This window comes from Tamandua tetradactyla, chromosome X (assembly GCF_023851605.1).
Source record: "Tamandua tetradactyla isolate mTamTet1 chromosome X, mTamTet1.pri, whole genome shotgun sequence".
NCBI classification, from domain to species: Eukaryota; Metazoa; Chordata; class Mammalia; order Pilosa; family Myrmecophagidae; genus Tamandua; species Tamandua tetradactyla.
Genome location: NC_135353.1, coordinates 27,354,475 through 27,380,575, shown reverse-complemented (window position 1 = coordinate 27,380,575; position 26,101 = coordinate 27,354,475). Strand labels below are relative to the sequence as shown.

Sequence of the window (26,101 nt, the reverse complement as noted above, 5' to 3'; positions counted from 1 at the left end):
AAAAAGTAGAGATATATGATGGTTTGTCTCCCCTTTTCAAGGGGCTGGCCCTATAGTGTAACCTTCCTCAAATCCTTGACCACCAATTGCTCGCCTTTGCACAGAGTATGAACTAGCAGAGCAAAGTGTAATGTCTGGAGCGTGGAGACTGAAGACTCATCTCCTGTGTACGCGATGGCCCGAATGCTGTTCCTAGGTAGTCCTAGGTGAGATTTGGTTACTTGAGTTCACCATTTGGACATAACAAATTATGGTCATTACTTCCAGCACTTTCCTTGAGCCTTACCTAATGATGAAAAAGAGAAAAGGGGCATACATGTCAATGTCAGTATGTGAAATGAAAATATGTTGGGGGAGGCTGAAGTACATTGAGACTGCTGGTTGTGCTCTCTCTCTCTCTCTCTCTCTCATACACGAACTAAAAAACAACAGTGACCAGCACGAAGGAGGTCCTGTGAGAAGCACATAGCTCTGCCAAGACTGAATGACATCATTTTCGGGATCTTGCTATGCAAAGGGAAAACACTCCTGGGGGCAAACGATGTCTCGTTGGGTAGAGGGGGGAGGAGAGTATGGGAATAGAAGGGTTCTATCTCTGTTTAAAATGATGATGCAGTTGGGCAGGCCACGGTGGTTCAGCAGGCAGTGTTCTTGCCTGCCATGCCAGAGACTCGGGTTCGATTCCCGGAGCAAGCTGCAGTTATGTGTTCTTATAAATCATGAATATAATAGTTTGTTGAAATAGGGAAAGAAGGTAAGTCACTAAGCATAAACTGCTACAATGACATGAAAGAGGTTAACACTGAAGTATCCAGAAGTCGCCCAGGGCTCTCCTTCTCATCCCTGTAACATAATTGCGTGCCATTTTTTCAAAGGACACTTCTTAACACCGAGTTTCTAGGCCTTGTGGGACATGTCATTTCTTTTACCTCCTGCTCCTTCAAATAACTGTTGGGTTTAAAAATCAGGTGGGATTTTGCCACTGTTAAAGACCAGTGCAAGCCCCACCCATTGGCATGAGAAGTGAGCTGGAGATCTGGACCCAGTATTTAATTTTAGCATTGCCCTAAAACCCAGAGCTCAGCAACTTCTTTGGCCTAGAGTCCCCAAACATGCCTAGGCCGTAGACAGGAAGGAGTGAAAACAAGGGTGAGCTGGAGAGTGAAGGCCAGGGTGAAAGAGTAAGCCAAAGATGAAAGTTAGAAGAAAAAGATAAACCTTGGCCTTTTCCTCCATTCCTACAATCTGCCCTTTGTTCAAATCGTTGATTAAAAAAAAATTCTTGTGGTAACAAATATACAACATAATATTTCCCATTTTCACCCCTTTCAAGTACCCAATTCAGTGGTGTTAAATACATTCACAACGTTGAGCTACCCTCCTACAACCATCCATTACCAAAACCTTTCCATCACCCCAAACAACAACTCTACACATTAAGCAGTAATTTCCCATGGAACCCTCAATTTGCCACCATTATGTCATCAGAGTAGCCTTCTCCTTTCCCTCAAGGATCTCCCAGTTGAGTTTTGCTCTGCTCCCAGTAGTCCCTTGAATTCTGCTCTGGAAACACAACTCTGATCATATCAATGCTTGATTCAAAAAAAGTCACACAGATTGTGAAAACCTTGTGTCTGATGCTCCTTTTATCTACGGAATTGCCAGATGAGTAAAACATATGGATTAAAAATAAATAAATAATGGGGAGAAACAAATGTTGAAATAAATTTGGTAGACTGAAATGCTAGTGATCAATGAAAGGGAGGGGTAAGGATATAGAAAAAATAGGGGAAACAAAGGCTAAAATATATTGGGTAGATAGAAATTTTAGCAGTCAATGAGAGGGAGGGGTAAGCGGTATGGTATGTGTGAGTTGTTTTCTTTTTTCTTTTTAGTTCTTTCTCTGAATTGATGCAAATGTTCTAAGAAATGATCATGGTGTTGATACTGTGAGTTTGGCTTTTTCCTCTTTTTTCTTTCTTTCCTTATTGTGAGTTATTGATTATATACCAAGAATGGAATGATCACATGGTAAGAATGTTCGTGTTTGTATGTTATGTTTAAAAAAATTTAAACATTTAAAAAAGAATCATACAACTAAAGGCTTACCTCCTAAGTTCAAGGCCCGATCCAGCCTGGCTCCAATCTTTCCTTCTGGTTGCACCCCCCACCTTCCAGACACACCTTTTTCATGTTTTTATGCTGGAGATGCCTGTCCCTCCCGTTTTCTCATTTCTCAAGACCTAGTCAAATGTCCCCTTTGCATTGAAGCCTTCTTTGATGGCCTCGAAGTTGGAGTTAACTGCTACCTCTGTCCTGTGACAGCACTTTTAATAAGGCTACTTATTCTGAGACTGGCTTCCTAGCAGACAGTAAGCCCCTAGAGGGTATGGGCGTGTTGGACTGTAGGTATCCTCTCAGCTCTTTGCTGGGATTGGAGTTGGAGACTGAGCTGGATGAGTAGGGTGAAGTCAAATCTTCTCTCTCTTTCTCACACATATGTGCATGATGTCCATAGCAAAATATCACGACTAGGCCTTGATTTTAATCAGCTTTTAAAGTTCCTGTTAAATTACTTGCCCAAATGTTTTAAAATACAGTAAATACCATGCAAAAACGTCACCAAAAGAATTCAGAAACAATATCATGGGTTGATTTGATAGAACAGAGGAATGAAAATACACACCTTCTACACTCAGTGTTTTTGATGTTTGCAGAGCTTCAAACTGGAAAACATTGTTGTTTTTATGAGCAGTCTAAAAAAAATATGTTCATGAAAGCAATCTGGGAAACTTAAATATTCCCTATAATTGCTGTAACCTAAATATCACAGCAAATTGAGAATTTCGGTTATAATAATTCTGTATGTAATCAGAGGAGTATGATTTCTCTGCCTTAGGGAAGTGAAAAATTAAATAGATGGCGTATGAAATGAAAGTGAGAATTAATTTTCAGTTTGAATCATAAAAGAACATGATTTTTGAAGAGGTTATTTTATTTTGATTGCATACTGTAAAGTATTACAGGGAGTTAGTGTAGGGATGACATTGAGGCTTCCTTTTGGGTCAATTTGTTCCTTACTTGACATCCTCGGTACTGGAGAGGGCTAGAATTTCTTTGACCCCAAAGAAAGCAGCCTCATTACTGCTTTAGGGCTTGTCCATTCTTTCCCCCACACTGGGTTTCTTTTAGTCCTTTGCCATGCAAATGCAATTTAGAAAGCACTTCTAAATATTCTGTGGGCGATCCTTGGAAAATAAACTTTTTAAAAAAAGATGCATGTGTGTGTGTGTTTATGTTTTGGACATCTCAAAATAATTCTTGATAGACAGAAAGAAATAAATATTGGTGAAAAGCCAAGCATTTAGAAGTAGCTCTAAAAGGTGAATAATTTACATTAGCGTGGGTTTATATAATAGGATGGTAGGGCAAAGTGACAATAGCATTGGAAATAACTTGGGCAATTTATATATTGTTCCCAGTTTCTATAGAATGTAGGTGCCTTAGAATGGTATGTTTTTAGAGAGCTGGCAGGGATGATTTTTCTGTTCCTTTACCTCTGAAAGCTGGTGTTAGTATTTACTTCTGAGACTCAGAGCAATCCTCCCTGGTCTGTCAGAGAACATCCCACAAATGAGTGCTGACAAAGCCGTGTAGCAAAGTTCAGCCTGTCACTTCATTTCTGGAAGCGCTTAGGAACACGCGTGCAGGCTGGCCACCTGCCCATATCAAGTTAGCCCCCTCTCGGCTACTGATACTTAATAATTCTATGAGTTTCTTTGATTTTTTGCATTACTCTTCAGATAAGTCACACAAACTTCATCAATAGCCAGCCCAGATGGCTGTGAATTGGATAAAAACCAAGTAAGAAATTGATGCCTCTTGTCCTTAGAAGCTTGAAAATAGTGGTGTGTGGTGCACACACACACACACACATATAAACACACACACACACACATCATATATACCAAATATATGGTATGTATACACATCATACTTGATCTGAATTACATTACATTAGAGGATTATTGAAAGAGTTTATATTGTCACATATGAAGGTTTTCATTTTCTAGCTGCTAAAACAAGTACCATACAATGGGTTGGCCTAGCAATAGGAATTTTGTAGCAAATAAACATTTTTTTGCTTGAGTCTCACAGGTAAGTTCAAGTTTTAGAATATAAATTACCATCTATTTTTAACACCCTGCAGTATTGACATTCCTTTGTTCTTCCTCGTGCAAAAGCATTCTTAAATTTGTACATTTAGTCACTATCGTTATACACTCTGGGCATTCCTAGATTATACCATATAAGTCTTTATTGTCTATCTTTCCTTCTGATTTCCTTTGTGTCCCCAGCCCTCCTCCCTCTATCATTCTCACATGCAGCTTCATTCAGTGTTCTAACATTATTGCATTACAGTTAGGTAGTACTGTGCTCTCCGTTTCTGAATGTTTACAATCAGTCCCGTTGCGCATCTTAATTAATAGCATCATCAAAGACCCTATTTAAAAATGGGTTCACATCCACAAGACCAGGGATTTGGACTTGAAATTGCCTTTTGTGGGGAACATGATTCAATCCCCAACAATAGATGTTTTAGTCTGCTAGGCTGCCCAAAGCAATATACCGGAAATGGCTTGGCTTTTAACAAGGGGAATTTATAAGCTTACAAGCTTACAGTCTTGAGGCTATGAAAATGCCCAAATGATGGCATCATTAAGATGTTGCACCCTACTCTCTCTCTCTCTCTGTTTATAAAGGATTCCAGTAATCTAATAAAAGGATTAAGAACCACCCTAGAGCCCTGCCTTAACTGAAGTAACCTAATCAAAAGATCCTCCTTACAGTCAGTCCTCACCCGCAGGAATGGATTAACTTTAAGAACATGATTTTCTGGGGGTACATACAGTTCCAAACCACCAGAACGGATAACGTCAGAAACAACATTTAAAACTCTGCTGGTATGGAGACAGAGCCTGGAAGCCCATGAGCATAGGAACCATTCTAAAGAGGGGAATTAACTTTAAGCATTATTATCATTTTAATTATTTGCTTTGCATTTTATACTTCCCCCCTCTTTGGCTTTAAATGTCTTCATCAATATCATCTTATAAAAATAAATAATAAAAAATACATAAATGGCAGCTTCCTGTAAAATGATTTTTACCTGTCAATTAATTAGTTCTGTAGCTTGTAGGACTTGTTTTACGAAGAGAAGAAAAATATAACTGACTGAGGCAAGGGTACAGCAATGATATATCAAGAGGTTTTGTGCACAGTCTGTGTCCTGTCGTTAATTGTATTTATGTAAATACTTCGAAGAATGCTGTACCGTGGGGTTCACCAGTATGATCAGATTGAAGGTGGGTTAGGCAACCTCTATAAGGGTCCCCGGGGATCTCTGCTTCCTAGTTTTCACACCCTTGTGTAATTCCCTCCCCTTGCTTGTGGGCTAGACCTACTGAATCCTTCTAACAAATTAAATGTGACAAAAGTGATGGAATGTTACTTCTGGGATTGGGTTATAAAAAGATGTTGATTCTGTCTTGGGCTTTCCCTCTCCTTCCCCTCCCCTCCCCTCCCCTCCCCTCCCTTCCCCTTCCCCTCCTCTCTTCTCTCTCCAGCAGCTGTCCTGTCATGAGGACACTTGGGCAGCTGATGGAGAGGCCTGCAAGGGTGGAACTGAGGTCTCTCCAATCAGTCACTTGAGCGATCTTGGAAGTAGATTCTCAAACCCCAGTTGAGATGGCTGCAGCTGCAGCTGGCAACTTGACTGCACCCCGTGAGGAACCCTGAGCCAGAGGCACTCTCAGCTGAGTTGCACCCAGATTCTTGACCCTCAACAACTGGGAGATAACAATGTTTGTTGCTTGGAGGTAATTTGTTATGCAGCAAGAGATAACTAATACAGAAGGTCTTGTAATTGTATAACCAATGTAAGCTCATAAGCTGAAATCTGACCTCATTTTTTTCAAGCACAAGACAGAAAGTCTCTTTCTCTCTCTCTCTCTCTTTTTGTTTAGAATAAACAACCATAATTACAACTTAAACAGGAAATTGTAGAGATCAATCCTAGGGATTTACACTAATTAGAATTAGAGGACATTCCTATGAAAGTTAGCATTCCCTTTTTAATAAACACTTGTCCTTTGATAATGTATTTCTTATAAACATGGTGAATGTCCTGTATACATGTGTGTATGTGTGATTAGCACTGTGATTAGTTTAATGCTGGACCAGATTTTCATTTTTGGAGTGGGATTGGAGAGATGGGGGTATTTCGATGCATCTCCAAAATGGACTATGGGTTAAAATTAAGGATCAAGTACTCTGTCCCTCAGCATTTACATATACCTTGCATAGTTTAAAAAAATATATGGCTTACTATTTTCAGGCTATAGAAATAAAACTTTAAACATTACTTTGAGTCTCCTTTTATGGGTGAAAAATCTCATTACGACTCTAATTTTTAAAATATTTGACAAGCAATTATCTTAACAAATGGTTTCAGACATTTTTGGCTTTCCCTAAGATTGAAAAAAAAAAGGTGGAACATGCTCATTTCTTTTGATGGCAATAAAGCATTTCTTATTACTATCGCAAATATGATTAATGCTGTGGAACAGACTGTTATAAATTAGGTCACCTAAAAAAATTAAATGACCATTACCACAATAAAGGAGTGGCATTTCAAAAGGCAAATAAATTAGTCCATTCAAAATGCATTTTTCTGAAGGCATCTTTGAAAACTTTTTTTTAAACTTTTTTATTGTATAATATAACATATATACAAAGCACAGAAAGAGAAAAGCAGTAGTTTTCAAAGCACTCTTCAAGAAGTAGTTTACCAACCTCTCAGATTTTTCCTTCTAGCTGGTCCAGAACATTTTGAAGACATTTTTATCTTCCCATCTTTAGAATGGTTCCTATGCTCATGGGTTTCCAGGCTTTGTCTCCATACCAGTCAACCTACTGGATACCTTCACCAAGAACTACATAAAAGAAAGGAAAAACGTCTCAGAAAATGCTTATAAGAAAATGGGAGCCAGGATTCGTAAGCCTTTATAGCAGACACATTTAGTCCGAAATCGTGGATGTATTTGTAGATTCTGAGACACTGAGCTATATGTGTGTCAGCTGGTGTTTCCCTGGACCTTTGAGTAACTCTGTGACACCTAAGACCCAGAAATGGAGTGCTACCGCCCTGAAAGCTAGCATAACTATATAAAATAACAGCGGAAGTAACTGAAAAAGAGATTAGACCTCAATTAGCATTTAAAATGAAGCCAATCTGTCTGGGTCTAAGGTAAATCAGAATATAAGGTAAAAAGTAACAGTGCAAGTACTCTAGACCTTCACATACTGTATGAGACCAAAGGCAGAGAGGTTTACTATATCTAGAACCTAAGTTTTCTGTAACACATCATCTAAATCAACCTTTCTGGATCGCTCATTTAAACAACCCAAACTCCTGGAGTTCAGAATGGGAATGAGGCCTTGTAGTTCTCTATAGCTTAACATAATACCAGGACACATCTCAGAGTATGGTGGCTGATAATTAAAAAGTATTGGTAGAGTCCCTTGAGGGTCCAAAGGGAAAAAATATGTATGTACATATACAGAACTATTAAACTTTCCCATCTGGGAAACCCCAGACACCCTCTCAACTATTGGGGTCTCCCAAGAAAATAGGCCAAGCCTTGGATTTTGAGGCTTGTCCTTACGAAACTTATTTCTGTAGGGAAGGAGCTAAGGCTACTCACAAGGAGTCTTAAGAGTTGCTTCCAGGGAACCTTTTTGTTGTTTAGATGAGGCCTCTCTCTCTCTCTAAGCCCAACTCTGCAAGGAAAATCATTGCCCTCCCCACTATGTGGTACAAACCATTCAGGGATGGCACCATGGGATTGATGACTTCCTGAGCAAAAGGGTGAAAAATGCAATAAAATAAGGCATCAGTGGCCAAGAGAGATCAAATGGAGTCAAGAGACTATTCTGGAGGCTACTGTTATGCAAGCTGTAATTAGGTAGTGCTAATTGCCATGGTTTGTTAAACCCCAATCAACATCACTCATATTGATTCTTAAGAACACCTTAAGGGCTTGAACTGAGACTCTATAAAGGTTTCATGCACTAGATTTGCCTTCCTGGAATATACAATTCCAGGAGGGTTCTTAGGTCAGATAAATCCTGAAACCCAGAGGGGCCAGGCTCTCCAGGATTATCAATTAATTACATCCCCCTAACCTTTAGTGTGGACACCCCCAATCCCATCATGAAAAAGTAAGAATGGGCATTGCCCAAAGATCCCTATAGATTGGGAGAAGGATCAGAGGAGAAGAAGGAGGTATAATAGGAAAAAGGGGATTTAACAAATGAGTACAGCTGCTGAATCACTATATTCATATTACTTCTAGCCTCCAGTGTTTTGGAGCAGCTAGAAGGAAAAAATCTGAGATGGTGGAATGGTAGGCCACGACAAGTCTGGGATCTGTTCTGTAACTGCTTGTTGAAGTGTGCTTTGAAATAGTGCTTTTTTTTCCTTTGCTTTGTAGATATGTTATGTTTTACAATTAAAAAGTTTAAAAAGTAAAAAGAAAGGCAAAACAAACAAATAGGAGACATGGGTCCACAATCTCAAGACGCATACAATAGAATTGAGAAGATCAAACATGCACTTGAAATGTTTGAAGTATACTTTTACTGAGCAATTATTTGACAATAAGTGCAAGTTACTATTGAATTTTGAAAAATTAAGCCTAATTATAGAGTTAACAATGCAAAATGTGACTTTAGACCATAGCGTTTCATTGCATCTTTGTTCTTGCTATTATCACTTTGTCTAGAGCACACTTCCCCTCTATCTTTTTTTTAAAAGCTATTTTTATTTCTATATTTTCACGCAAGGATGTAAACCGTGAAAGATGTAAAATAAAAAGAGCATAATTTTGAAAAAACTTTACACTGCAATCTCTTAACTCCGTTAAGCAAATTAAAGAAAGTAAACTTAAAAAGGGATTTTTCAACTGTGCCCCCATCTTTACCTGATATAATTCTACCTCTCTTGCGAAGTCCAGTTTGAGTGCTCCCACTTTCATGAAGCCTGGGCTTATCCATTGCTGTAGAAACTATAACCCTTGGTGGTTTGGAGCTGCATGTACCCCAGAAAAACATGTTCTTAAATCTAATCCATTCCTATGGGTGTGGACCTATTGTCCTTTAGATGAGGCTCCTTCAGTTAAGGTATGACCCACCTCATTCAGGATGGGACTTAATCCTGTTTTTGGAGTCCTTTATAAAGGGAGTAAATTCAAACATTAGAGAAAACAATCACAGAGGGAGCAGCCAGAAGCTGGACATCAATGGAATCTGGAAGAGAAGGGAGAGACTAGGAGACGCCATCATGTGCCTTGCCATGTGACAGAGAAGCCAAGGATCACTGGCAGCTGGTCTTTGGGAAGCAAGCATTGTCTTGGTGATGCCTTCATTTGGACATTTTCCCAGCCTCAAAATCATGAGCAAATAAATTTCCATTGCTTAAGCCAACCCAGTTCATGGTATTTGCTTGGGCAGCCTCGGAAACTAAAACAAGCCCACTCTACTTTCTCAGTTCTCTTCCTTAGGATTCTGTGATTCCTACTTCTATCATTTTTCAGATTATTTCTCTTCTGTCTCCTTTGATTTCTCTTCTCCTACCCTTTTTCTAAGTGTGTCTTGAGGATTGAGTGGTAGCAAATTCTCATTCTGTGTTCCTGATCACTGGCATTCACATGACCCTCAGGGCTAAGTGACCCTTTACTTGAATTCCAGCTCCATTTCTTGAGCTGATTCCTGGACATTTCCATTTGGGCATCACTATCATCTCAAATTCAACATCATGGCCAACCTGGACTAATCTTCACCTCTCTCCTCTCTCCTCGCCCCAATTTCCTTACTTAAAACTAGAGCTTACCATGGCTCCTGAGTTCCTAGGGCTCAAATGGTGGTATCTTCTTTAACTAAATCTTGTCTTTTTCACACATATCCACTCAGGCACAGTGGGGTTTAGCTCAAGTCTTATGTCCTCCTTTGGCGCTTGTGCTGTCTGCACCAGGGCTTGGAACTTTCTGTGACCCAAATATGCTCTTAATTAGGAACGGGGCTTTTACAGACATTTAACTGTTTTCCGGAGGCTAAAATGAATGAAATCCTGTTGTTTTTCACTTGAAATAGTTCTAATTTTCATCTCTTCCTACCCTTTAACTTCTTCTCCCAACTGCTTCCCTCATCTCCTCCTATCTAGGTTAGACAACTTCTAAGCATTCTTCTCCCAACACATGGACCTTCTCCACCCTGTCCCAGTGCTTACACTCACAAAGAGTTCTCCTCTTCCTCTCCTTTGCTTCGCCAAATCTTCCTCGTCTTCTAAGAGTGGTGTAATTGCCACCCTCTACCAGGAAACCTCCCAGGACCTTGCAATCCACCTGCAAGACTTTTCTCTGGAAAGGAGTGCTGAGCATAGAGGGGAAAAGTGGACTTTGGAGCTGGACAAACCTGGGTTTGAGCCCCAGTGATTCCATTCGCTGGGTGCGCGACCTCAATTTTTCTAAGCCTCAGTTTCCTCATCTGATAAAACAAGGAAAATAATTTTTATCTTGCAGCAGTGTTGTGAAGTTTAAATGAGCTCATATATATAATGTTTCTGACACATGGTAACTACCATTTGTTATCACGTAAGTCTTGAGACGCTTCCAAGACTGAAACATTACACAATTGCAGAGGATGTCTACACGACATTGCCCCTTGCAGTTGTGAACTGCACAGCTTGCAAATGCAAATGATAATCAGGTCTAATGGGTCTGGTGTTGATTATTTGCGAAGTTATTAGTACATGCTTTAGTGCTGTTTCCTCAAATAATCTGTAAGTTTCTAGAGAGGGGATAGGGGAGGGAGTACAAGTTCTCTTGTGCCCACTATCACATACCGCCACCTCTAGCTCCATCTCTCACCACCATCACCACTCCCCGCCCTACTGTTGTATTGGGTTAGACAACTTCAGTTTCTTAGTGAAGCTACAGCCCAGGTCCCCATTCAGCATAGATGGGTTAGCTCTATCTCCTTAGGTTTTTTTGTTTGTCTCCCCCTCACCAAACTGTGTCGGTCTTGTTTACCATTGCATCTGCAGCACATAACACCGTGCCTGACACATAGGACAAACTCAATAAATGCTTGTTGAATGAATACATTCTTTTCAGGGGTTACTACCTGGTTTTCTTCAAGAAGAGTCAGGGGATTTTTTGTTTGTTTGCTTATTTTTTTATTGCGGAAATACAAAAACTCAAACTTTGCCATGTTAAACCATTTTAGACATACAATTCAGTGGCACTAACTACTTTTACATTGTTGTGCTACAATCACCTTCTTCTATTACAAAAATTTTTACAGCATCCAAAGTAGAAATTCTTTACCCATGAAGCAGTAATTCCCCATTTTCCTTCCCCCAGTACCTAATAACCTGCAGTTTACTTTCTGTATATGAATCGCATCACCTTGTTTTAACTTATTCATAGCATTTGTCACTATCTGAGTTTATCTTTGTTTTCTGGTGTGTGACCTCAGTTTCTCTAAGCTTCAGTTCACATTCGCTGCAGTATCCTCAGTGCCTAGAATATTGCTTGACATGTAGTAGCACTTGAGTATTTTGGTGAATAAACTAACTTTTCTTTCCAAATCCTCGAGAAATATAATGGACAACTAAAACCTTGGGTCATTCTCACCTACTATGCTGCAGACCCGGGTTCGATTCCTCGAGCCTGCCCATGCCAAAAGATAAAAAATAAAAATAAAACCTTGGGGCAAAAAACAAACTCCTTTCAAAGTACTATTGGTTTGAGGGGGTAGCCCAAGATTGAGCTCTTGACCTCAAGGAGCTTGTCATCTAGTCGGTGGGATGTGAGTGAGCGATTCTTAGACCATTGGTGGTTTATAAAGCATCAGGGCAAACCACACCTTCCGTAGTTAAAAAGCGATACAGCCACAGAGAGAACTAATCAAGGTATGCGACAAAATACTAAGTTGAGTGGTGCGGAGCATATGTGGAATGGGGACCCAGGGGAAGAATTCATTTGGAGAATCATTCCTTGGAGCACCTTAAAGGAGACATAGGTCCTCCTAGAGAGAACAGATGAGGCATCTGTGTTTGTAAAGCACCTAGAACAGAGACTGGCCCGTAGTGAAAGCTATCTATGTGTTTATCAAACAAAAATACCCAAACGATCTTTTTATCTTAATTTTATACTTTCTCTTTAAAAAAAATGATATCAAACTTTTATTCCTGACTTGATTGCCATGAGCTGCTCTTTTTTCAAAAGGGGTCATAAGAGCGCCACATGGGCACTTCGTTGTCTGATATTAGGAAATAGCGTGGGCATATCATTTGTCTGATTTTAGCGACTATTATACTAATTGTAGGGAAAGTACCCTAATGTGACCTCCAAACAAGGGGATCACATGGGCTCGAGCAGATCCTCTGAGCTAAGAGACCAATCCACAGCATTATCCCCAAAGTAACTTGGCTGTGCCGCCTGCGCCTCCTCAACCTCCGCCTGGAGACTTGGGGTCTGGGACAGCACGTCTTCGTGGAAGATGCAAGGCGGACAGTCACAGTCGGGTCTTCTCTGGCTGGACTGCGGCCGGGACAGTTCAAACACTTCGTACGGGGTGTCATCGCTGTGGGCCGTGGCCCGACTCTCACCGGCGTCGCTCACAGCGTGTGGCCTGCTGAACCATGGGGAACGCTGCAGGGCGGCACACGACACCGGGATCACGTACTTGGATGACGTGTCCTGCGAATGGTAGTAGAGCTCGGTGCTGTAGATAATCATGTCCTGAGGGACGACCTTGGCCCTGATGCCGCATTCCGTGACACGGTAGGTGAACTGGTAGGCGTGGGGCCGGACGTAGTTGGCGGGGCAGCCCAGGCCCAGGTGTAACTCGTGGTAATGCACGTAAACGTCGTTGTTCAACATCAAGGGGTGGACCGTGACCATGAACCAGTCAATGGAGCACAGCACAGTCACTGGATTTTGTCCGGAACAGGCTGAGAACAAGGAGACGAGAAGGAGCATCCCTCCAGTTGGCCCGAGGAGTCTCATCCCTGCAGTGGAGCCAAGTCAGGACCCACAGGAAACAGGAAGCTCTCCAGGGAGGATTTCTAGAGCACACAAAAACAACAAGAGTTCAAACGTGATCATTATTTTTGTGAGCACAAGGCAGTTCCCAAAGCATTAAGGGGAGGAAAACATTCTTGCAACTGAATTTCAGTTTCATTGTTGGAACATTGTTAATGGACGACGGCAATGAGTTCTTTTTGGTTTGTTTGCTGTACGGCAGGGTCACATTTCATTCTTTTTCCAGTGTCCCCTTATGCAGTGACTTCTTTAAGCAAATTTACCACACTGTTTTGGTATCAAACACGTATTACCTCATATGTAGAATGAGAGTTTATGCCGACCGAGAAGGGCATCCCTTTGTGTGGGACTCAGACAAGAAAGGAAACCAGACAGTTTTTTGTGCCAGACGTTAAATAAGGAGACAGAAGATACAGCTTAATTCAATCAAGCTGGCAACACTACCCTCTTTAAGAGCCCTACTGTCTTCACATATATATCGTAGTGAAGAATCCCTCCCTATTGTCTTTTTTTCTTTGCTGGTGTTTTTTTTTTTTTTTTTTGGTATGCTGTATAGCGGGGTCACACTTCATTCTTTTTCCATGTGGGTATCCTGTTATTGCAGCACCACTTGTTGCATTTTTGGTTGTTTGTTCTTTGGGAGGTGCATGGGCCGGGAATCGAACCCGGGTCTCCTGCATGGCAGGCAAGAATTGTACCACTGAGCCACCCTTGTACCACCCCCCCCCCCCATTGTCTTTTACCTCCTAAAGAGTGGCAGGCAGAGTAGTGGGAAGAAGAAAGAGGAACGGTAAGAACAAGTGTCTAAAAAGCAGTATCAGAAAAGGGTGACAAATGAAGAAAGAGGGAAGGAAGAGGTATATCATCAGCTGTTGTCCAGCTCAGCTTTCATCTTAAAAGTGAAATGACAGGCGGGCCGCGGTGGCTCAGCGGGCAAAGTGCTTGCCTGCTATGCCGGAGGACCTCGGTTCGATTCCCGGCCCCAGCCCATGTAACAAAAAACGGAAAAACAAAATACAATAAAACAAGAAAATGTTTAAAGATGTTTCCCTTTCTTCCTTCCTTCCTTCCTTCTATCCTTCCTTCCTTCTCTCTGTCTTTCCTTTAAAAAAAAAAAAAAAAAAAAGTGAAATGACATAAATTAAATAGGCAAGTTCTTAACATTGAGGAGGGAATGTATATGCGGAAGTGTGTAGATTTACTTTCGCTCCCTGCTGGGCGAAATCAGCCTTGAATAAATTCATTCATTTTTTCACTAATCTTTATTGAGTGCCTACTATGTGCACAGCGCTGTGCTAAAAAAACATCCAAAGACATTTCTTTCCTGCCCTTTCCCCCAGTTGCAAAACGCTGCTCTTTCTCTCTTCCTTTGATATTGATGAATTTGCTGCATTCTTTAATGGAAACCATGGTATAGGGGCTTGCTGGAAAAAGTGCACTGGCCAGGATGAAATGCTTTGTTTCAAAGTCAAACTGTTGATCTGATTGGTACAGATCAAGTCTCCTTATCTTTCATTCTCTCATTAATGCCTCCCCATTCTCTCGGGGGTGGGGGGGTGGGGGGGTTGGGGCGTAAAGAGAAGCCTAAGGGATCTGCCCCACTCCTTCCTTACTCTTTTGTTCTTTCTGAATGTCTCTCCTGGGACTCCTTTTCTTGTTTACAAAGCAAATACAGAAGCAGCAACCACAAGCCAAAAAAAAGAAAAAAAAATTACCTGTTACCACCCCCAAATCAAAAACAAATAATAAAACAACAACAACAAAAAAACCAAGTGAATTCTGTTGCCCACTAGACCTGGATAATGGTTCAACAGTTAAGTAAACAAGCTGTTTACTCTAGAATGTTGCTGAATATTTGCTGAAGTAGCTACTTGCTTTCTTTTCCTCTTTCTCTCTCCCCCTCTTTCTTTCTTAACATCATCTCACAGCCTGGGCCTATCTGTCCTAAATGAAAACCTCCTGTTTAAGTAGTTCTTGAATTAAGCCAAGGAAACAATCTCTTCTTTTCCTTTTTTTTTTTGTTGTTCAAACTCAAAAATTGAGACCCAAGTTTAAGGCTGTGTCCTTAGTCAGAAAGTAAAGGCATTCATTTTCCTCTCCCTCCCTCAAGCATCTTTTTTCTTCCTGCTCTCCCTCACGTCTCATGGACAATCCAAATAGAGTTACAGAGAGCCTCGATTCTCTGAGAAACAAGACAGTTGTCCCCAAATCAACCATTTTTGAACTACCTCATCCCCTGCTCCCCCACCCCCCATTACCCACTTCTTGAATTACATTGCACTGAATAAGCCTTAAAGGAAGGAGTTTAGTAACATCATGGAGTTTCGGGAATTCATTTAGTACAAATCTTCCAAAGCTCCAAACCTGGACAGGACAGAATCTGTTTCCTTGTTTGGTTTTTTTTTGTTTGTTTGTTTTTTCTTAAAGCCAGAACAGATTGCCAGGTGATGGGAGCAATCAATGAAGATGCCTATACAGGTGACAACATTCCTTTGAGTTCAGATAAAACTTAGAAATGAAGTCAGCGGGCCCCATGTCTGATGATGTGCATCTCCGAGGTGAGAAGGAGGAGATGGGACATTAGGAGCAGAGCCGAGTCTACACTTGGAGCTGGCTAGTGCCACACTTTGGGAGTTGCTCCGTTTTGCTGAATACAGGTTGTCAAAACCGAGCAGCCTGGCTTCCCCTGCAGCCTCCAATCGCCAGGGAAGAGGATAGCGAGTAGTGTGTGTTCAGAGAGGGTTATAAGTCATTCATAAGACAGTGTGAATTCATCAAATCAGCTGGTTTTCTAACGCCTGGCTGTGATGTGCAGGCAGAATGGGACCTTGGACTCTGTTTACTGCAGGCAGATGGAAAAGAAGGCTTGAGGGGCTGGAGATGGAAAGGATGCCAGAAGAGAGGATTGTGTGAGGGTGTTAAACTGAAGGTATTTTTAGCCATAGCTGGGGCTGGTGCACAAGCATCCAGGACTGAATCCTATTTTAAAGTCTCCCGAGATCTTCAGAGCCTCGGAGAGCTGACGACTAGGGAAGAAATAAATGCAAAGAAGGGAGTTCTCACCTTGGGACTACTCTCCACCTTCTCACTGACATGACTGGGCTGCTCGAAAGCAGATCTCAGGGTTTGCATTACCACAGCCCCACTTTTTTTTTTTTTTTTTTTACATGGGCAGGCACTGGGAATCGAACCCAGGTCCTCTGGTATCGCAGGCAAGCATTCCTGCCTGCTGAGCCACCGTGGCCCGCCCACAGCCCCATTTTTGACTTGATTGAAAATTATCCCTGGGACATTCCAGAAGCAGTGAGCTTAGATGCATTTGTATAGCCAAGTAGGGCTAAGCTACCTGTACATACCATCCTGAACCGAGCTATAGAGAGAGACCCAGCCAACCCAGAGTGCTAATGGCACCTGGGTGTAAAATGTTTGCTTTCCTTGCAGCTATAGAATACAGTAGCTTTCTGTTTTTCGAAATGTGGTTAATGTGTATACATTTCCCATTAGCTCCTTTAGCAGTTTTCCTCCATCCATTTTTTTCCCCAAGAACTCTCTAAAAAAGCCAAATTCTTACTAAATTATTTACAGTTTTTAAAAAGTCATGAAACTTTTCATTCCAGGAAGATGAACTCTATTCCTTAACGCCTTACAAGAAAGAGGTTGAATATTATTCTAAACACAGACCATTTTTAATCTCAGGAAGAAAAGACCCTTTTTAAAAGAGACAAAAGCTGGAGTCCAAATTAGTTTTGTGACATTAGTGAGTGAAGTGAGAATGGTAACACAAATCTCCTTGAAAGAACAGGATTTTAGCCTCCTTGTCTCCTCTGATGTCGTTAGAGACACATATGAACTCTATGCATGGGGAATGGGGAGGGGAATTAGCTAAACATTTCCACATCTGGTTTTGGAACGATTTGGAAAAAGAACTCCCTCCATAGGCTCCTGAAAGCTTCTTGGGTTGACAGTTATTTATTTTTAAAATTCAGTATACTCGTGACAGCATAGTTATCATTTGTATATTGTTTTCCCAGAACCTTGTTGTCAAAACAAAAGGAAACAGAGGGGAAAAGGAAACTCCAAAGCAGTATGCAATTATCTCAGGGAAATATAACTGTCAGGGCTTTGATTTGTAGCAAAGTTTGTTCACGCTCTTGCAGCTGATTTGAAGAAAAATGAATCTGAGTTGGAATAAAGATTCTTTTACAAAACAAGAACTGAAAAAAAGAATACTAACACTTTGTGAACTCTTTGGTTTAGAAATTCAAATAGTCACATTCTGACTTTGCCCTGACAGCTATCCCAAGGCGTGGGAGCCTTTTAAAATCGAGATTCTTTTTTTAAGCCCAGTTTTAAAGAATTACTTGGTTCAGTGTTCTCAAAGCAAGCGAGGATTGTGATTATACTAATGTTACTCATGATGTCGAAGGTACATTAAGGTGAATTAGAAAATTAAATAACCACTTTGTAAAATGTACATTAATTCTGAAGACTCTGGGATCAGTTCAGTTTTCCAATCTCACAAAGCACAGTGTTAAAGTAACTGCACGTTATTCATCATTTTGTGTGGAAGAAGAATTATGAGCTGCTAATGTGTAACAGTGTCCATTTTCTCAACGGAGAAAAACAGATCAACTGATCTCTAGAAAAGACTGTTAAAATTAAACTAAAAACACAGTCATTAGTGTTTTTTTGTTTCTGCTTCTCAAAGTAACTGTAGAAAAAAAGGGAGATACAGAAACGCAAAATATAAAAAAAAAATTCCTCAACTGCAAAATAACCATTGATAAATTTGTGCTTTACATAGTTCTAATTTTTTGAAAAAAAAATACATATTATTCATAATCACTTTTGGAAAAAAAAAAGCCAAGGCTTTTTGAAAGCTGTTTTTAATTTTTGACATTGAATTTGAAAGCAATCAAAGCATTATTTTTGTTTGGGCCATCTGGTTTTGTTCTTATAATCTGTTAAGCTATCATGCATAGTTTAAATGTCATGGTTCATCTCATACACAAATAAAGGTTGCAAAATAAATAAGAGCCCATGATCCTTGTAAGAGAGAAATTTTCATTGGGTTACAAATTTGGTTGCTAAAAGGTGAGCTGTCTGATGTGAAACTAAGCTACAATAAGGCTTCCCATAAGGTAAACCATGCCCTAGATGAACATAAATATTTTTAAATAAATACAGAAAGTCATATTTTAGTGGAAATTGCAAATATCAGGTCATGGGAATGTCTTCCCTTCTGTGCAGAGAAGTGGAGTTTTAAAGCTTGAACAAAGGGATGTATTTCATGATTTCTATAAAATATAAGGAAAATCCCAAATGTATAGCCCTAATTTGGTTTAGGTTTTAATTTAATAATTTATTTGAGTTTTATTTTTCAGAAAACTATAACCTTTGCTACAGAGCCCCAGAGTCCCTTCTTGGTTTAGAAGACAAGGTAGGTTTGTGTATGTGCAGAGCTCACAACTCCACAGCAGCCCAGCCACATTTTTAACCCATTAGTAGCCTCTGGAAGTCTGCCCAGACCAGATAAAGGCCTGTTCGCCTGAGATGATTTCAGAGTGTTACCATCAGAAGGCAGAGGGTTGAATCAGATGCTCCCTCAAGGGCTTCGCCATCCCTTTGCTACACCTGTGTCAATACATGAGGGCTCTCCATAGCTTCCAAAAATGGTCAGGCACATTCCTTTCTCCCCCTCAAAATGGGGGATTTTGGGCACAGGTTTTCTTAAAGCGAGGTGCATGTATATGGCCCCAGCTTAAGGATGGCCTAAGTCCAAATCAAACCACAGTTGACTTTATAGGCTGTTTGGTTGATTTTTTAGCTGACTTTACCGGCATGCATCTTTCCAAAACCCAAAGCTATCTTGTGCATACCCCACCCAGAATGTGGCCACTTGGGGTGTGTGTGTGTGTGTGTGTGTGTGTGTGTGTGTGTGTACTTTGACTGAAGCCATTCACTGGCCCTTGGTTCCTGAGAGGTAGAAAAGGTCTCTTTGATAGGAAAGCTGTTCGTCGTTGTTAGGGATCCATGTGTACATATTGGAAAATGCAAAAATGCATTGTTCTGTGGCCCGGATTTTGCAGAAAGACAAATGAGAGAGAGAGAGAGAGAGAGAGAGAGAGAGAGAGAGAGAGAGAGAGAGAGAGAGAGAGAGAATGACACACACACACACACACAAATTAGGAGAAGGTAAGCTCCAATCCTGTTTCCTGCTGTTGCCCTTAACCCCACTATTTCCATTCCTCAATCCTCCCTGTCTCATATAGTAACTGATACATAGTAGATGCTCAATAAATATTTCTTGAGTCAAAGAATGAAGGAATCAATGAATGACCATAAGATATTGCCACCTGCCCCTGTGCCTCCTTATCCAGACCCCTATAGGGGCCTGAACCTGGTAATCAGCTAACCCCCTTCCCCTCTCCCTCCCCAAACTCTCAGCTGAAGACCCAGCACAGCAGTAGTACCTTTCCAGGTAAATAATGCCAAGAGTTTTACATTTGTCCAGTCTTGGCAAGCCACCCCAAATGGAATCAGCATTCTTTGTAACCCCACCACTACCTTCCCTTGCTTCTTTCAAGAAATCAAATTCACAGCCACTGTAAGCATGCCTGGATTCAGCTGCAGTGTCACCTCTCTGATGGTTTCAGGCAAGCGAAATGGGTCAACCTCTAAAGAGAGAACAAAGAGAATTCTCTCCTTGTGTGGCCTTTCCATGGGAGGAAACAAGTAATTCTCAAGCCACATCCAGACCAAGTCCCAGCAACTAAGAGGCAAAGCGCAATCAGAACTGGAAGGCTCAGCTTCCCAAAGCCCTGAAGATTAATGGGGTGCTTAGGAGGGGCTTGCTGGGGTCACTGAGTTTAGCAAAGCAGGATGAACATGGCCACCCGAAGCTGCCCGAGGGCTCCCTTAGCTAGAAGGAACCTAAATCACGGGCTGGATATCTGTTTCTCCTCAGAGTAGGCCTACACTACTAGTTCTAAGAACAGAGATAGAAATTAGAAGACTTCAGAAGTTCCCAGGAACTCAGAGGCAAGATGGGTCTCCCTTACTCCAAGTTGGCCCATGGCTGTCTCTGCGCTGGGGTCTCCATTTGGCCCACTCTGAGCTGAAAGAGAAATCTAGGCCACCTTCTACTTTTGTTCCAGCTTCCCTCAGCCTGATTGCTCCACAAAATACTTTGCAGTTGACTCCATCCCTGCGTATGGTATAGTATTTCATGGGTGAATATCACCCTCAGTTTCCCTCATCTGTGCATTTTATGTGATAAAGATCTGACTTTGGGTGTGAGGCTGCTTATTCTAGCGATATCAAAATAATTGGGACAGAGACTTGGCTTGGTACCTTCTTCCTGAAATTATATTTGGTTAAAAAATATAAAAATATATAACTAGAATACGGGTTACCAGGGGCCAGGGTGAGGGTAGGGAATAGGGAATCAATGCTTAATTTGTACAGAGTTTCTATGTGGTGTGATGAAAAATTTTGGTAATGGATGGTGGCGATGGTGGCACAACATTGTGAAAGTAAGTAACACCACTGAGTTGCATATTTGAAAGGGGTTAAGAGGGAAAATTTTAGCTTGTATATATGTGACAAGAATAAAAATAAACAAAAACAGGACTGTACAACACATTGAACCCTAATGTAAACTCTGGACTTCGGTTAATAGTATAACTATAACAATATTGTTTCATCAATTGTAACAAAAGTACCACACTATTGCAAAATGCTAATAATAGGGTAAACTGTGTGTGTGTGTGTGTGGGGGTGCTATGTGGGAACTCTGTACTTTCTGCATGATTTTTCTGTAAACCTACAACTTCTATATAACAGGTTGACCTTGTGTTCATTATCTGCATATTATAATATGTAAATAAATATACAATATAAACAACATTAAAGACAAATATAACGAATACAAATCTGACCTATTAGATTATATCTATCACATATAGCATGCGATTCTGTTATAATAGACATTCACGACAGAAAGAAGAGGTCCCCTCCAACTGGCAATTTATCTTCTGTCCCTTTAACAAAAGATAAAGGACTCCTTTCTGAAATTTTTCTTGAGGACTAAGACTTTGGACTTCCATCACCTGGCTGCAAAGTTGAGGATGAAATTTATATTCACTTGCCTCCCTCCTGAGATAAGAGTCTGCAACTCAATGCCCTGACTGCGTCTTGCTACAAACTTAAAATTCCATTTGGAATTAGAAAGGTAATGAGACAACATAAAGTGGAGACAAAAAGTTTGGAAAGAAAAAGGAACCAGTTAAAAAGGGAGCAAGCATTGGTATTTGATACCTGTAAGAGAAATGGAATTAAGAAGGGAGATTTTAATCTAATAAAGGAAGAGTTTTCTACCTCTACAAGTTGTCCCAAAAAAGGAGGGAAATACTCGGTGTGGAACTCAGTTCCCTTTGTCCCTGTAGACATTCAGGGAGAAGCTGCAAGGCCACTGGCTAGGGTACCTGGAGAGAGAATTCCTGTTCTATGTGGGAGACTGGATTAACTTTCTATCACAGAGTGTTGTGTGTGTGTTGAGTGTGTGTCTGTGGGTGGGTGTATGATGATACATCAGCTCATATATTATGGACACATTCATGTGAACATACATACACATGTGCACAAATGCATATGCTGCTTATGTAGCCTTTTCATGAAAGTCTTACAATGACATTGAGTCCTGATACCTAAATCTGATATATAGAAGACTTTATAACACTGTCTAATAGACACCTGAACCCTCAACCAGGTTTCTGTTGAGACTGGATATGCTAGAATCTTAGTGGTATTGGTGGTAATTACAAGGAGAAGCTGGCAGCAAAGACACAAGGGTGGGCCATGATCTAGAGGAAGATACTCAGGCTGGAGCTGAAATGGTCGTTCTAAGCAGCATGGTCTCTGTAAGCCCCACACTAGAGGGTCTCTTTACAAACTTCTTACACTGGAACTATAGTCTATGGACTATATAGTATTTTTTTTCTGTATTTACGTTTCTTTGCAATATTGTAAGCAATTGCAGAATCCAAGGATTTAAGAAAAGTTTGAACATATATGGGTCACACATGGCAACAAATATCAGAGGGGATGTGACATATTTGTTTTAATCTGGATATCTTTTATTGTACAGAGATATACCCCCCCAGAGTGTTCTCTTTTCTTTTATCTCCCTCAATCCTTGCAGCTCTCCCATAAGGTCCCCGAAAACAGGCATCACATGTTAATGCTGTGGAAATGGGGGCCCAGACAGCCAGAGAGCCTTGGCCAAGATCAAGGTTGGATATGTTGACTTGGACTTCTGGCCTTCCCACCAGCCTGCCTGACTTTTCTCCCCATTTACAAAGCACACAAAAATGCATGATCTAATTATGAGTTAATCACGTGTAAAGGAAGGAAGAGTCCTGAGGTGGCTTGACCTATGAACTATGACTTCAAGATACATGGAGAACTCTATTTCAGTGTCTGATGGCTGAATATTTAGGAGAAGGAGCAGAATCAATTCTTGAACTCAACAAAAGGAGCCGAGCAAACTAAAGTACAGAGTGGGTGTGGAAGCAACTTCCCACAGCTGGGGAAGCCAAGAGGAGCTCTAAGATGGCAAATGATGGTGAGGGGCATGGACAAAGCTGTCTAAATAGCTCAAGGTTTGAAAAAGACAAGAGGAAGGAGAGAGAGTATTCACAGGCTTTCATGAAAGGCCTGGGTCCCAGGCTAGGAGGGGCAGACCCAGTTAGACACCAGCTGAGCATGTGGCCCCATTCTATGGAAGAAGAAATTAAGGATCAGAGAGGTTAGGGAACTCATTGAAGACCCAAAGGTTGTAAGTGGCAAAGACAGGATTGGAAGCCTCTGCTATGCCCACGGAGCTTACACAGTTCTCTTTCTGGTATACACCGATGGTAGGAAAGCAAATACAGGGAAGGCATTCAAAAAACAGGACCCAAAAGAGACTCATGGATTGTTTATGGGGATCCAAGTCTAGCTATTAACTTTCCCAATAGCTTTTAAAGCAGGGGAAACAGAGAAAAAGAAAGGCAGTAACAGGAGACAGAAATTCAGGCACTTTCAATCGAAAATTCTAGATCTATGCTTATATTTTTTCACTCTTCATATTTTAGACTTCTTGAGAACATAATGGACCTTGGGACAGGCTGTATATTCAGGCCATCCCAATCTATTTGGACAAAGGAAATATATATGACTTCTGTACAAAGCCACCAAATATGGAAACTCCAAACTGTGAAGAATGACCTGCAAGCTCATCCCAGAAATCTTCCTGAATAGAAAAAGGGCACCACACATTCTCCAATTCTTCCATTTGTTATGGAAGTGGAGGCTCAAACGTTCCCATTTTCATCCTGAAGAACAGGGACTGTGCCTCTGGTTTCGTCATCTTTAGAAAAGAATGCTGGGCCTCATTTTCCAAGCCCGGATATTTATGAGGTTTCAGAGAGGGCTTGGATGGGCAGGAAGGGAAGAGGACAGTCAGCTGAATGGGCGAGTCAGTGTGACTTTTCATTAGTACCATGTTCTAAACAACCAGAGCTAGCAGTCCTAGTGCCCGGATGTAAGTTGTGCTTTCATAAATATTACAGTGCTTATTATTTTTTTTTTTTTTAAAGAAAGAGGCCACTTAGTGAATCTGAAGAAAGCAGCAGGTCTGAGGTGCTCTTTCTTCCTGGTCAAAGCCACTAATTTGATTTTTAACTTTTTTTTAATTGTATAATATAACATATATACGAAGCAAAGAAATAAAAAAGCAGTAGTTTTCAAAGCACTCTTCAACAAGTGGTTGCAGGACAGATCCCAGAGTTTGTCATGGGCTACCATATGATCCTCTCAGATTTTTCCTTCTAGCTGCTCCAGAATATAGGAGGCTAGAGGGCTTAAATACTTTTTTATCATCACAATCGACTTCTTTCCTTCTTTCTTTTGTGAAAAATAACACATATACAAAAAAGCCATAGATTTCAAAGCACAGCACCACAATTAGTTGGAGAACATATTTCACAGTTTGACATGGGTTACAATTCCACAATTTTAGGTTTTTACTTCTAGCTGCTGTAAAATACTGGAAACTAAAAGAGATATCAATTTAATGATTCAGCATTCATATTCATTTGTTAAATCCTATCTTCTTGTATAACTCCACCCTCACCTTTGATCTTTCCATCCTTCTCTTTAGGGGTGTTTGGGCTATGGCAATTCTCAATTTTTGATATTGGAAGGGTCTGTCACTAATATGGGGTAGGGAGATGGAACTAGCTGATGTTCTGGAGAGGCTGGGCTAGGTTTCGGGAATTATCTGAACCAGAGACCCATCTGGAGTTTGTAGGTTTCTCAAAGCCACTAATTTGAGAAACTGGAAAAGGGATTGAGTTTATTTCCCCCGATAATGACATTGGATGTTTTCTCTGTCTCTTTACGAAGAATTCTATGTTGTCTGAGCAATGAATGGGCTCATAACAAGCACTGAACAACTGTGGGGCCCACCTGTTAGAAATCAAGACTGGATATTAAAACCAGCAATGCTGACCCACTGGAAGGGGCCTCACCATTTCGCATGGAAGGCAAACCTCTCCTAAACCCAGGGATTAGTCTGCTCACACTGGGACAATAACTGAAGCAGGTGTTCATTCTAGGGGTTGTTCAGATTCATTTTTTCTGACTGCCCAGAGGTAGATGTTGAAATAGCATAATTCCTCAAAGGGTATGATTCCAGCCATGCTTCCTTGGAAAATGGAAAAAGACAGACTCAGCACAAAATAGTGACTGCCTTGGTTCTTTGGTGGTTGTGCTACAGAACCAGGGTTGGGGGTGGGGTGGGGGAAGACCTGCTTGAAGAAACATGAAGGATAAACATCTTTATCAAGGAATGCAGTAATTCCGAACATATTCCTCATCACTAAGTGTAAATTTAAATTCTGAGTCTCTAAATAAGCAATATTTTCAAAAGGGTTGTGTTATTATTTATAAAGCAAACTGATTCTTGGGGAAAAGCATTTCTCTTTTAGGTGTCTTTGTAGAGGATTTGCTTGTGGGATACTATTGCTCTGGGGGATGGAGATATATATATATATATATAATTCCTGGTGCCTGCCCATGCCAATATATTGGCATGGGCAGGCACCAGGAATTGAACCCGGGTCTCCAGCATTGCAGGCGAGAATTCTGCCATGGAGCCACCCTTGCCCACCCAGGGGGATATGTTTTTTAAAGCAAGTTTTAACACAACATAATTTTATTGTGATATCTTCATGCACCATACAGTCTATTCAAAGTATACGATCAATGGCCCACAATATCATCACATAGTTGTGTATTCATCCCCATGATCATTTTTAGAACATTTGCATCCTTCCAGAAAAAGAAATAAGAAAAAACTCACCCATCCCATACCTCTTACCCCTCCCTCTTACTGACCACTACCATTTACATTTATCCAATTAAATACAGTTTTAACTAGCACTTACTATTTCTGAATGCAAGGGTTTGTGGTTTTATTTTTGTTCTCTTCTTGATATTTAATGAATATACAAAGGTGACTGGAAATTCGATAATATCCTTACTCTGAATGTCCTCGTATGGATTTATCCTTGGGACTTCCGGATTTGGCTAAAGTTGGATGGTAGGGGTGGTAAGTGGTTTTGGCGAGGAGGAAAGGAAAGGTCATGAAGGAGACAGTGACTGAGCTCACCTTCCAGGACAGAAACGATTTGTTTCTAGCTGAGAAGAAAGTTTGAAAAAAGAACTTTGAAAACAATGGGTTCCTGGAGGGCTTGAGGTGGAATAGCTGGGTGGCTTTGACTTAACACAGAGACCTGGATTTGCCACTGTATTCTCTTGGTACTAGTGGGTATAACTTAGGGCATGTTCCTTTCTAAGGATTGTCTCCCTCATCTGCAATTTGGGAA

The 26,101-nt window shown here is 40.8% G+C and overlaps 1 protein-coding gene across 1 annotated transcript in view; it reads right to left on the bottom strand.

The window, feature by feature from the left end:
• Positions 1–11,288: 11,288 nt before the first annotated feature.
• The window catches only part of PLAC1 (placenta enriched 1), a 231,529-nt gene continuing 216,716 nt past the window's right edge, over positions 11,289–26,101 (bottom strand). Inside the window, exon 3 of the mRNA XM_077145485.1 lies at positions 11,289–13,192. Within this exon, the coding sequence (XP_077001600.1) occupies positions 12,486–13,133 (648 nt within the window). The 5' untranslated portion in view covers positions 13,134–13,192 and the 3' untranslated portion in view covers positions 11,289–12,485. The remainder of the gene's footprint in view (positions 13,193–26,101) is intronic.